The sequence below is a fragment of the Corylus avellana genome, chromosome ca5, assembly GCF_901000735.1.
Source record: "Corylus avellana chromosome ca5, CavTom2PMs-1.0".
NCBI classification, from domain to species: Eukaryota; Viridiplantae; Streptophyta; class Magnoliopsida; order Fagales; family Betulaceae; genus Corylus; species Corylus avellana.
Genome location: NC_081545.1, coordinates 29,590,062 through 29,602,829, shown reverse-complemented (window position 1 = coordinate 29,602,829; position 12,768 = coordinate 29,590,062). Strand labels below are relative to the sequence as shown.

General features: G+C 36.4%; 2 protein-coding genes across 6 annotated transcripts; one reads left to right on the top strand and one right to left on the bottom strand.

Moving 5' to 3' along the window:
• Positions 1 to 83: 83 nt before the first annotated feature.
• Positions 84 to 3,933, top strand: LOC132180946 (probable histone chaperone ASF1A). 3 transcript variants are annotated; one of them, XM_059593958.1, is made up of 4 exons: positions 84 to 378; positions 525 to 683; positions 3,046 to 3,161; positions 3,265 to 3,933. In XM_059593958.1, the coding sequence occupies exons 2-4, from the start codon at positions 575 to 577 to the stop codon at positions 3,622 to 3,624; spliced, it is 585 nt and encodes a 194-aa protein (XP_059449941.1). In that variant the 5' UTR covers positions 84 to 378; positions 525 to 574; the 3' UTR covers positions 3,625 to 3,933. The 3 variants fall into 3 exon arrangements, with proteins under 3 accessions (XP_059449941.1, XP_059449942.1, XP_059449940.1); XM_059593959.1 differs by having other exon boundaries at positions 85 to 356; XM_059593957.1 differs by lacking the exon at positions 84 to 378 and having other exon boundaries at positions 415 to 683.
• Positions 3,934 to 4,023: 90 nt separating this feature from the next.
• On the bottom strand, positions 4,024 to 11,337 carry LOC132180945 (uncharacterized). 3 transcript variants are annotated; one of them, XR_009440214.1, is made up of 8 exons: positions 11,248 to 11,337; positions 9,812 to 9,998; positions 9,169 to 9,219; positions 6,378 to 6,625; positions 5,529 to 5,654; positions 5,379 to 5,438; positions 5,101 to 5,291; positions 4,024 to 4,521 (listed from the first exon to the last, which is right to left on the bottom strand). XR_009440214.1 is itself a non-coding variant. In XM_059593955.1 (7 exons), exons 2-7 carry the CDS (start codon positions 9,975 to 9,977, stop codon positions 5,208 to 5,210), a joined length of 735 nt encoding a protein of 244 aa, XP_059449938.1. In that variant the 5' UTR covers positions 9,978 to 9,998; positions 11,248 to 11,337; the 3' UTR covers positions 5,046 to 5,207. The 3 variants fall into 3 exon arrangements, 1 of the variants encoding a protein (XP_059449938.1); XR_009440215.1 differs by having other exon boundaries at positions 4,024 to 4,518; XM_059593955.1 differs by lacking the exon at positions 4,024 to 4,521 and having other exon boundaries at positions 5,046 to 5,291.
• Between the last annotated feature and the right edge of the window lie 1,431 nt (positions 11,338 to 12,768).

The following is a 12,768-nucleotide window of genomic DNA, read 5'->3' as shown; positions in this document are numbered from 1 at the left end:
ACTCCCTATTTTTTTCACATATGCTCATCAAAATTGCACCCAATATTTCAATAATTTGGTGAGTATTTTAATTATTTAGGTATAGAGCCGTACGAGAGTAATCTAACAGGAGAAAAAAAAGATTAAAAACAAAAATCAAAGAAGGAAGAAAGTAAAAAACAGAAGGGCAAGATCGCTTCGCTTCCTGTGGTCACGTGCTCTCACAAACATTTATTCAGAACTTGAATTTACGTTCCCTCAGAGTCAGCCCTAAATCTGAAAGCTCCTCCTTCCCGCCCCCAGCACAGAGAACCGTCCGAGTTTCGTACCCTCCAAACTCCCGCCTAATCTCTCAGAGTCTCAACTGGCTATCGCCGGTAATCATCCGTACATTCCCCGGTAGCCCCTCAAAATTTAATTAAACTTTTGAAAGTTAAAAAAGCTATAAAAAAAAAGGGCTCCAAAATCATAATTAAATGTAATTTTTTATGGGGATAGTTGCTCCAGCTTTATGTTTGTTTAGTTAATTTTGAATTCCGATGAAGGTTGTGGAAGCTAGGGTTTCCGTCGAGTCGCACGCTGACCAACAACAACAATGAGTGCTGTGAATATCACCAACGTCACCGTCCTCGACAATCCGGCTTCGTTTCTCACCCCCTTTCAGTTCGAGATCTCCTACGAGTGCTTGACCCCTCTCAAAGACGGTACTTTCTCTCGCTCTCGTTGGGCTTCCTTTTTTCTGCTTGGTTGGTGAGAAAATGAGAGAAAATCAAGAACCTATAATGCATCTTTAATGTGTCGTAGATGAGGAAAATGAAGGCTTTACTTCATTGTGTAATCGTTATTTCCTTTTCCATGTGTTTTATGAGGGCCCAAACAGCTGGATAGGGTTTGCAATGTCATAATTCTTTATTATGAAACAATTGGGTTATGGAACTTACTATTTGCGTATAGGGTGTTTTTTTTCTTATTTTTGGCCACTGCCTGCGTTGTGGCCAGGATTGTTAGCTAGGGTTTGTGATCTTGTATTTGATTTTTGAAGTAAACCCCACATATGGTTCTTGATAAGATGATGAAATGTGTTGAGGCGATGCGCAAATTCTGAAACCAGCTGTATGTAGTGAGGGGGAATGGAATTATAGAAGATTAGCCTTTGCAGTTTAGTACAAGTAATTTGGGGAATATGAACCATATATTAAATGTGGCTAAGTTAATTGTACATTCAAGAGAAAGCAGAAACAACGAAGTGAAGTTTGCATATTTCGGGGAATTTACGTCATTTTCAGGCCCTAAGGAGACTACTATCCGAGATTATGGGGGAAGAAAGAACTTTCTGAGGAATAGAGAGTTTATGTTGAAAGGAAAAGTTACTTTACTGTACACGGTTGCTTTTCCTAACCCCAGAATGCATTTGATTGGCTAACTTGACATAAGTTGGGTTTGAGCTCAAGACAAAGAAGTCTTGAATTGATTTCTTCTTTCTTGATTTGTAGGGCTTGAATACCTATTTCTCTTAGCCTACTTTTGTGTCAATAATAGCTGGTCACGCTACTTTTCATTTTGACGGATTTGAACTTTTGATCCATATAGATTTCTAAGGGGCAACAACTGGGTTGCATTAGATAGTGGTATTTGTGGAAAATTATCCTTAAGCCTCCAGATGGTGTTGGGATCCACTGAACCGTGTTAGTTTTCTTTGGTCCTGTATTTTTGCTACCTTGTTTTCTCCTTTCATTATTGGCTTTCTAAGTTCATAGTGCTTGTTTTTTCATCAATCTTGAAACATTTCATGTGCAGTTGGACCATTGCATTTAGGGTCGAATCCACTTTTGAGAATGTTTCTTTGTGTTCGTAGTTCCATTGTGAATTCCTTAGAGAAAGTCACATATTGTTGCAACAATAGAATATTTACTATGAATCTGGTTTAAGTGGTATCATGCTCTTTTGAGTGTCATCACCTTGCAGCTTCGGATTAGATTTTTTAAGCTAAGGACATTGCATGAAATGCTTAGAGCCCCAAGCTTGTATGTGAAAAAAGGAAGATCTTGTATCTTGGTAGATTAGCATTTTTATGAGCTATAAAGAGATGGTGTTGGTTAATAACACTTTTTTCAACTAGGAGTCTTTTCCTCTGTGGTTTTGGGTTTTGCATACTTTGAGGGCAAGATGAAATTTTTGTGGACTTGAGGGGTGCATAGGTGTTTAGTGTATGCAGATGGAAACCTAACAAAGTAGGATAGAAGAAGTAATGGTAAAGGACGAGGGTGGTTAGAGGGGAAAATGTTGAGAGAGATCCTTTTTTTTTTCTTCCTAATCAGAGAATTAGATTAAATTACTGAGGAAATCATAATCAGAAGACCCTTATACATAGACCAAAGGTATCTTAAACTTATGAGTGCTAAGATACTTTGTACGCATTTGGCATCCATCATTCTTTTCCTGGCAGTTGAGTTCTTTGTTGCCTTCACAAGTCAAACAATTATCGACATGCACAAAACGAAGGATTTGTATCAGCGAATTCAAACTATTTGAATCTTTGAGCCTCGGTCATAGAGTTGATGTTTATGGCTGCATATGAAGAATGAGTTAGGTATAGAGACATTTTGAATGTCTCCTCTCTCTTTCTGGGTGTATAGCTGTTAAATTGTCTTCATGTGTGTTTATTTTTATCGTAAAATGGTAACCTATCAAAAAAAAAAAAAAATTTATCGTAAATTGGTGAGTTTATATTTCATGGAAAATTGGAAGTTGGAGAGTTTTAGTAAACCTTGGAGTTGGGTGGTTGCAACTTGCAACTCTATGTATTCGTACAAGTTTATTTTTTTGGACTGAGCATCAATACTGGATGATAGCTTCAAGACATCACTAATGATTACGTGTGTTATAGAATTTCTGTTTCATGTTTGTGTATTGTCACACTTGAATATTTAACAAAGTGGTTACTACTTTTTGGAAAGTTTGATCTGTTCAATTTTTCTGTCCCATTGTATGAGCTCTCTATTAGGCTTTGTTGTATATGCTGCCTTCTCTGTGAGTAGCAATCATCATTTTATTGTCTTTGTACAGATTTGGAATGGAAACTCATCTATGTGGGGTCTGCTGAGGATGAGACTTATGACCAATTATTGGAGAGTGTGCTTGTTGGGCCTGTCAATGTGGGAAACTATCGTTTTGTGTTGCAGGCAATCTTCACTGGCTCCTTGTTCCGCTTTGTTCTATTGCATTTTTGCATTTGACTTGCATATGGAATCAATTTCGATCTATAATTTTGTTGGACATTTGCAGGCAGACCCGCCAGACCCATCAAAAATTCGTGAAGAAGATATTATTGGTGTGACAGTGCTTCTTTTGACATGCTCTTATCTGGGTCAAGAATTTGTCCGCGTGGGCTACTATGTGAACAACGATTATGATGATGAGCAGCTGAGAGAGGAACCTCCACCAAAGGTCTTGATTGATAGGGTTCAAAGGAACATTTTATCTGATAAACCCAGGGTCACAAAGTTCCCCATCAATTTCCACCCAGAGGACAGTGAAAGTAGAGAACAACCACCTCCACCTGATCACGCAGCTGAGACTGATAGAAATGGGGAAGAATTGCCTGTTTCACCTGATTATCATCCTTCTGACGAGCAGGGACCTTAAATCATGCAATCACAGGAACTACCTCGAATCCCTGACCTTCCAATTTTCTCATACAAGGTATATATCATGGTAATCATTTTGGAGGCCAAAATTTTGGGCGAATTTCAACTTTACAAAAATGCGAAGTAAATGTTTGTGGAAGTGGTGGTTGAATTTCTGGGGTTCACCTTGGTTTTGGGTTGTTAAAAATCCTATTTTGTCAAGTTGATTACTGTGGTGCAAGTTGTATTCGCATTCGCATTTGTTCGAAACACAAATTCTGGTCTCATTAGTTTTTGTCAATTAGGCCTTATTAGTTCTTGGTGTTCATTTGTCTGTTTGTTGAATGTTTTATTCATGACTAATGCCCACTTTTATGCAGTTGAGGCTTCCTAATTTTGCAAGGACAATTGAATGAAAAGAGATAATTTATCTCCTTTCTATTCAAACTTTGGTAAGAGTAAATCAAGGGGTATTGTCGAGCGAGTCTGATTTCCGCGATAGCTGAATAGCTGCTACTCATGATTAGAATCCCACTGCAGATTTTAAACCAACTAACAAGACCCATTTGAGGGCCACACAAGCTCAGCAATATTACTAAAATGTTATACAATTGCTTTGACTAAAGTTACATTGCATCGAATGAGAGAGTTTGTCTTTCACCTTGCCTTGACACGCTCTTCTGGGACATTTGTTTTGCTTTATAAACCCAAACGAAGGCTGTCGGGAGAAGCAATTTTTTACTTCGTCGTGAATGTTTGCAGCATTGTAATGTGCAATTGTAAACATCAGCAGACGTAGCACATCACGGTATTCTGCATGATTTGTGAAAAGTTGAGATAAATCTATCGTCACCCATCCATCTCCGCCGCGCACACGCCATCCCACATCCTATTTGTCCAAATTGCACTCATCCTGCTAATAATTCATTTTCACTTCCTCAATAAAAAGTGATTTCTGTTCAAATTTGTTGCAAAGCATGCTCCTTTATTCAAGAAGGCGAGAAAAATAATCACAGTTATCATCAGTGCACACTTTTTACTGTAAATCTCATAGACAGTAGACAATTTTTGGCAGTCTAACCATCAGAATACTTCACAGACCACCATCAAGGCAGTTCTCTCCTTTGCTCTTTAGTCAAGGAACTATGGGACCCGTTCATTTTGGGTTTTAGTTTTTATTTCTTGTACTGTCATGACTATATGGAAACGGATTCTCTCCATTTCACTTGAAATGAAATGGAGAGGGTCCATTTAGTATATTTAGAAGGGCATAGTTGTCCATTTAGTTTTTGGACAACTATGTCCCCCCTAAATACACTAAATGGACCCTCTCCATTTCACTTGAAATGGAGAGGATCCTTCTCCTGACTATATTGGGGTTGGGATTCCCACCCCCTCTTTTTGTAATTTTATTTTCTATTAATATTAACGTTATCTTGCTCTGAAAAACAAAAGTATTCCCTTTATAAATTTATCAAACCAAGCAAACACTTACACAGGATGCCCAAATGTTAGTAGCTCTGCAGAAATGGTAAAATCCTTTGATTCATTTCTTGCAGCCATTTTGCCACTAGCAGTATGGCAAAAACAACATAACGTTCTTCAGTTCTCATTTTTACGCCTTTTCTCAGCTGGGCTTTTTGTCGATCCCTTTGCTTTTCCAATGTTATCAGCAGATCCCAATTTCTGCAACTCATATCAAGCAATTTGAATAACCTTAAAAAAGCTCAAATAACAAATTAAATGCAATCATCAAGTTATAACGTTAATTACCTTCTTTGTTTTTCTCTTTTGTTCTCCATGTCTTTTTCTGTTTTTCCTTTTTTTATTACCCTGGAGCAAGTAATGGAGCTGTATGAACATCTAATATCCAACCTGTTTATTTAATCATTGTGTTGGAACTATCAATTTATGAAAACCAACCAGTGGAAGAGCTAAAATTCGAGCATTCATCTCAGCAGCAGTTTCTTGGTTCTCAATTTCCCCATCACTGTTGAGCATGGCCTTCAGCCTACCTTCATTCAGTAATTTCTCAGATCGAGCATGTCTCTAAATCAGATTTACAAAAAAAAAAAAAAATGTTATAAGTAGGCCAACAATTGAAAGCCTTTATAATCCACAAACAAATGGCGACAATTCTCCCAGATTGTATATATTATCTTTTAATTAGTTTCCAAAATTATTCCCAAGACCAATAAGGAAAAGTTTAGGCTGCATATATTTAAAGATAGAAATCCAAATTATTCTCTCATTACCTCATTCAATCTCTCATTATTACATGAGACTTTATTTTCAAAACTCAACCTGGCTATGATACCACATGTAACACCCCTAAAATCTGGTGCTTAGAGACACATGCTTTTCATCTAACTTCATCGTACCAATGTAAATTAGAAACTATATGATTGCCCAAGTACACTCATCCTAGAAACTGCATGAGCTTATAATTAAGCATTTGAAACAACAACCATTCTTGCCAAAGCATGATGGGAAAGATTTACTAATGCCCTCATTAAATGATTGAGAATATTCAGCAGTTATTATTAAAATATAAAATCATTAAAGGATTCGTAGGGGTGTTGCAGCTGCATGTAATAACAATTAAATTTCAAATATATGAAGGAAAAGAAGGATATTAACATTTGCAGTGTCACAGTCGAAGATTTACTTTTTCTTATACGACAAGGATTCATGTTGTTTATGCCATAGTTGGGTTAATGTTTGTAAATGATGATTTGATTTTTTAGGCAGAAAATATGCCAGACATCTTACCTTGGACTTGAGATGATCCCTTAGAGTTTCCTCATTCAAACAGATAATTCTAGGGCACATCCTGCACTTAAAAACTGATTTGCATTTTAATATACAGTCTGGAATATCTGCAGGTAATGATTCCTTTTCAGCTTCGATATTGGACTGTGTCTCAAGTGTTTTGGAACCACGTTGACCAGACAGCTGACTGTCAGTAAGGATTTCTCTTTCATTTCCAGTTTCAGCATTATCATCGCTTATGGGTAGACCTGCCATGCAACAATTATGTCAAACATCCAGGAAAAATAAATCCTTTCAGAATCAAGAGAAATATGCATTTTGAAGCATTGTTATGATATACAACGTGCTCTAGAACATCACAAAGAATGCAGTTTGCAAAAGATAGGAAATAGGATAGCAGACAAAAGTCTACATTTCCATAAATAATTTTGCAAAAGAAAATCTGTAATGAGGCAGGAGGTAGCATGTTTTCCACACCAATAGCTTCCTCTGGCATCTAATCCAGAATTAAGACCAACTTTTTAATTTTTCCAGTTTATTCCACTACCTACTCCATCTAATTGCAAATTAATTGAAGTCGCTTAATCTTAGCAAAGGATTCTTAATTGTCAATGTAGCACACAGAAGAGTACAGTTTTTATTCTTGTGATAAGGGTAATGAAAACTGTTAGAAAGTAGAATTAAGGCAAAGCACCATGAAAAGAGATTTAAACGGGAGCCTTTCCCAGTAATTAGGACAAATCAACTCCTAAAATTGAAAGAAAAAACAAAATCCTAAACTGACAAAGAGTCAAGATTACAGTAATCAAAGGAAAATCATGTTTCTTAAGAGGGATCATTACCTCAAGAGTCCTGTCATTCTGCTCATCTCAAATGTACCACGTCAATCATAAAGACTTAATCAGACCTCAGCATTACCCACATTGACCAAACAAAGCAAATATATATATATATATATATATATATATATATAAGTGCCATTTTGCCCAAAGGCTATTCGAAAACTAAGCAAAAACTAGACCATGGTTAACGAGTTAACAGGCAATGAAGAAGCAGGTGATTAACAAATTCCCCATCTACTTCGATAATATAGCACCAACAAGATGCCCCCTACAGCTTGACAAGGCCCAACACACCCAATTCCCCGCCCCCACTCCTCTCTCCCAGCCTAGCACACTTCCCACTCTAACTCAAGCCTAATAGATATGGACCACCAATACATATTTCCTTCTGAACAACCAACATAAACGAGTCACTATAGTGGAAAATAGAACAGGGAAATCAACCTTCAAAGGTCAATCCAGCTCACACCATATATCATGCAAAAGTTCCATCCCCGATCTTAAATGTCAGAAACTTCTTAAAAGCACCCTAACCACATAACAAACTTCCACTATAAAAACCCTCCATAGGGACCTCAAACAAGCTAAAAAAGAACAATCCCCCCAACCCATATGCAAGTCATCCACCATCCTCCAAAGACCCTTCCCACTGCAAACCTCCATAAGCATTTCCACAATCAAATATTGAGCACTCCTGACCTCCTATAAATGAGTGAGGAAAGCACTTGCACCAACGATAACTATCCCTGCAAGCCTGTCCAAAACTTCCCCCCACAGCATGCCAAGGAAGTTCTTCACTGTACAAGACGGAGAAAAGAATGGATTGCTCCACGTAATTCTCCCCATACTGGTGAGGAGGATTCAGAAAAGTAGATAAAACAAAAGTTGCATGAAAAATTAATAACTATTTCTTTTACTTGGGCGTTCTCTTGTATACTTCCTGTTTACTAAGGTTGTGCCCCTTCTGCGGTTTTGATATGCATTACATTACTTATAAAAAAAATTATTAACTATTGATCCATTGCCTCCACCCACCTTAAAAGGCCATACATTTAAAAAGGAATCATAAGAAGTGCTGACTTATTCGATCGCAAGCCAATTTCATATCAACTTTGCAGCCCACCCTTGCCGAGGTCAAATGTTCTTCTCTCTCTTAATTATACTAAAGTCATGCAATAACAGAAAAATTAAATATGATCAGAACAGTTCAGGAAGTGGATAACAAATTTTCTCTTTTTTTCTTTTTTAGGTAAGCAATTTATTAGGACCAACCACTATGGGGCATAATCCCATAGCATATTTAATAATTCCATAATTACCTAGTTATTGGTACTAACTCAAAAATCTGCTATGACTAGAAAACACCACCCAACCCCTCTTGATATTCTTCCATAACCCCACCCCATTCAACCCAAGAACCTCATTAGAACACCACCCATCTTACAAGATGAAATATTTAGAATCCACCACAAATCTCCACCAAACCTCTCTCTCATGCATATAGCGCCATAGCCATTTTCTCAAAAGAGACTTTTAAGTACTTTGTTGAAACAGAAGCAAATATCGAAGACACTAAGATGGTGCTTCAACAAACATAATCCATACTTTTTTTTGACAAGTAACAAACATAATCCATACTTATTCATATATTTGTGAGCTAAGTTGCCTAAGTTCTAAGTACTAAGATGCATCACTAGATAACAGGGGTGGGTTCGAAGGGCCCTGCTTTGAAGAGGTTCCCCGACATTGAAAAAAAAAAAATGTCAAAAAAAGAGAGACCAACACTTTGACAGTCAGCATCAAACATTGGCATACCTTTTGTTGCTTGGTCATGCGAAAAGCATAGTGGCAATATCATCATGGTGGAGATATCATTAATGCATCTCACTTTATCTAAACATAAAGATTACTTAAATTCCAGCATTGAAGACAATACAAAGAAATCCTACCTGAAGAGTCAAGATCAACCTCATTTGCTGAGCTATCCTCACTCTTATATCCTGAAACCAGGGGAAAAAAGTATATATGTAAATTAGAAATGATGACATTATAGTTGAAGAATATTAAAAGGGGGGAAAGTCTATTACGAACATTTTGGTTCTAGTTGAAGCAACATGACATTCACCAAAACAAAAATTACAGGAAGTATATACAGAAGCTTTTGAAAAAGAAAATCATATGATATAACAACAGCAGCATCAGCAGTAGTTATTGCTGGTAAATATATGTATTATTGAACAAAGAACAAGTAGACATGAATAATTACATTTACGCATCGAATCAGATTTGATACAAAAAAAGACCCCAAATCAAAAACAAAGAATATAGTTTGTGAATCATGGACTAGGGAGACCTCAAAGATAAATAACACAATCAACTAGCTAAAAACAAATGTATAGCAGACAAAAAACACCAAATAAGCTTTCCAGCATCATCCTATTCACGTAACCAACTAAAAAAGAAATATGAACTCGTGTTGCAATGTAAATGCAATTCTATACTTGTAAGCATACTTGTGAGTACTATAGCAGCAGATATCAAGAATGCATAGATGTCTAGAGAGAGAAGAAAATTAAATAAGAGTGAACCAACCAGATGAGGTAGAGCAAGATTCATTATCCCCTTTCACTTCTGCAACTGCATTATCCTCTGATTCTTCTATGGCTTCTGCTTCTAATTCGGAGTCCGAGGACGAAGATGAATCTGAGGCCTCATCTCTATTGGCATGTTCTAGCTTGTAGAATTGCCTCTTTATCATTACTGCTCTTGGAATTCAATTCTGAGAAACAAAAAAAGTAATCAATTTAGAACATAAAAGTGGATTAGTTTGCAATTATCAGGGATTAAATATTATAAACCATGTGTGGAACAAAGATTCAAATGTATCTTATAGCGATGGCATATAATACACCAAGTGCAGAAAGAAGACTCCAGAAGTTTAGCACTAAATCAGTTCCCATTCAGGGATGATTTTTTCAATATCTCACAGTGCCAAAAGATAGAGTGAGTCAGCCAAAATACTGCACCCATCTGTCACTGTCCGGAATTATATCTTGTATCGTACCATTACCTGAATTTTCTGGATGTCTGATATCATTGGTTAACCATTATCCTCTCAACTGCACACCATCACAAGCTTGATCTTAAAAGGAACTAGCAATACTTCCACCCACACCGTATTAAATTAGGCTTCAACTTAGGTCTATTAGTTGAGGAGTTCAGATCTCTGAAGTTTTTATGTTATAAGAAAATCTGTAGAGTAGTTGTGGGTGGGTGGGTGTGTGTGTTTGGGGACAGAGAGAGAAAGAGTCATGGAATAAAGATCAAGTTTCTGCTAGAGTGATTTTCAGTATTTGGATTAAAATTCCTACCCATTTGAAAAACTTAAGAACACCAACAAAAATGTATTATTCATCATTGGCTACCAAGACCATGGTATTGGAGCTTTTTATCAAACCCATTGAGATCATTTAGCATTCAATATACAAGCAAATGACAATCATAAGATTGGAAGAAAAAAAAATGACCCAGATATATACTAACCTTTACATAAAAAGACCTACAAAAATGTTAAAAAAATATGCAACACACTAGGTAATAATAAAATTAAAATGAAAAAGGAGTGATGGGGAACAAAGAACATGCGAGCTACACAAGATCATAGAAGTAAACAGCCAATCTTATGACTTCAATGGAGATTAACAAATCAATAAAAAGCGCAATCAAGCAAGATTTTCAACTTTATTAGCAAAATAAGTGATCTCATGCAATTGAACATTTAATAACTCACAAAAACTCAAGAAAGTCTAATACACCAACTACTTGGAGTAGACTACAGAATTCCAATATCACATTCAAAATTATATAAAGCTATATATCCCGTATTCGAAATTTGGACCATGACATTTTCTTTGAATCTCAACCAGATATACATACATACTGCATTTAGAATTGTCACGGCTACGAAACCAAGCTCAACAAAATGATAATATATATATAGAGAGAGAGAGAGAGAGAGAGGCTCTCACATTGAATTGAACGAAGCTGGTGACGGCCGGGCACGGAGAGAGAGCGAAAGAGAGGTTTTAGGTTCGGCTGCCGAGAGAGACAGAGAGAAATATTGGTAATGAAGCCCGGTCCAATATGGGAACGAGTTGGTATATGGGCCACATGATACGTACGCAAAAAGGCCCATCATGTTGAAGCCCATATAAATTTGGTCATATGTATAGTATGAAAACAGCTTATTGTATATAAGCCAATTGTCTCAAAAGGTAGCTCAATCGGCTGTGGACCACGCCTAATAAAGTGGAGGTTACTAGTTCGAATTCCTCCTTCCCCTTCCCTTATGTGGACATATCAAAAAAAAAAAAAAAAAGACCTTATTGTATATATAAAAATAAAATACAAAAATTATTGAGGGAAATAATGGAATGATCAATAAGATGATGTTGCAAAGGTATGGAAAGAGGCAAGTTCTCCAAAAACAAAAAAAAAAGAGAGCAACAAATCCACACGCTAGAGACCTAATATCCACGATTTTTTTATATGATATATTTGTTGTATATTATACGAGGGGTTTATAGTATTCCACATGTACAAGTATACTACAAACTTCCCTTGAAATTGGACTATTCTATATTCATGAAACCCCTAACTTGCCAATAAGGGGTAGAACCACCCATGGCTTTGGAAATTTTTCTAATGGCTACCACTTGGTCGTCACACATGTTTTGATGATCATAGATTCACATCATGGCTGTCGAATTTACTAATAGCCAGCCTCTAATGGCCCAATATTTTTATTTTTTTTTTAGAATATATTTTCAAAATAGTTATTTAAACGAGTTTTTAGAAGTAGCTTCTACCCATGACACCATTTTAGGTGTGGTTCACACATTTTAACATATAAGCAATTTTTGGTCCAAAGTGTTGCTAGTCTGAGATATTTCTTCATGATCAAGCTTCGAGTTGAATCCCTGTGCATCAATGGAATTCCTGTAAAATAATAACACAGTCAGAGGGTTTTTGGTTGATGCCGAAGACTCTCTGATGCTTAAGTTAGCATCTTGTGTGTGGATAAAAATATAAATGATAATATGCCTATAATATCATATAGTTTGTGTGTAAAGTGAGATTTATGAAAGGGAGTGAGAGAAGTTATAGAAAAATAAAAGTCTCCTCCAGAGAGGGAAAAGTGGGAGAGAGTCCTGAAGAAAGGGAGACTTTTCTCTTTTTATAAGCCAATGAAAACACGTGGCAGCATATGAATGGGCAATAGCAAAATGGTAAATGAAGATAAATAAGTGGGCATATCATATTTTCTCCTTAACAATTATCAAAACATAAGAAAAAATAATAATAAAGTAGCTCCCAATAAGGTGGTGATTGTAGAGGGAGACTTTTCGTGTAAGTAAAGGAAAAAAAAAAAACCTTTATTTTTAGTATGCATGATGAACAAATGATTGAAGGGTACTTGAAGGATTCATTAGAGTGTGAAAAACAATTTGTTTTCATTGTGATTGTTTGCATGCTTTAATTCCATCTTA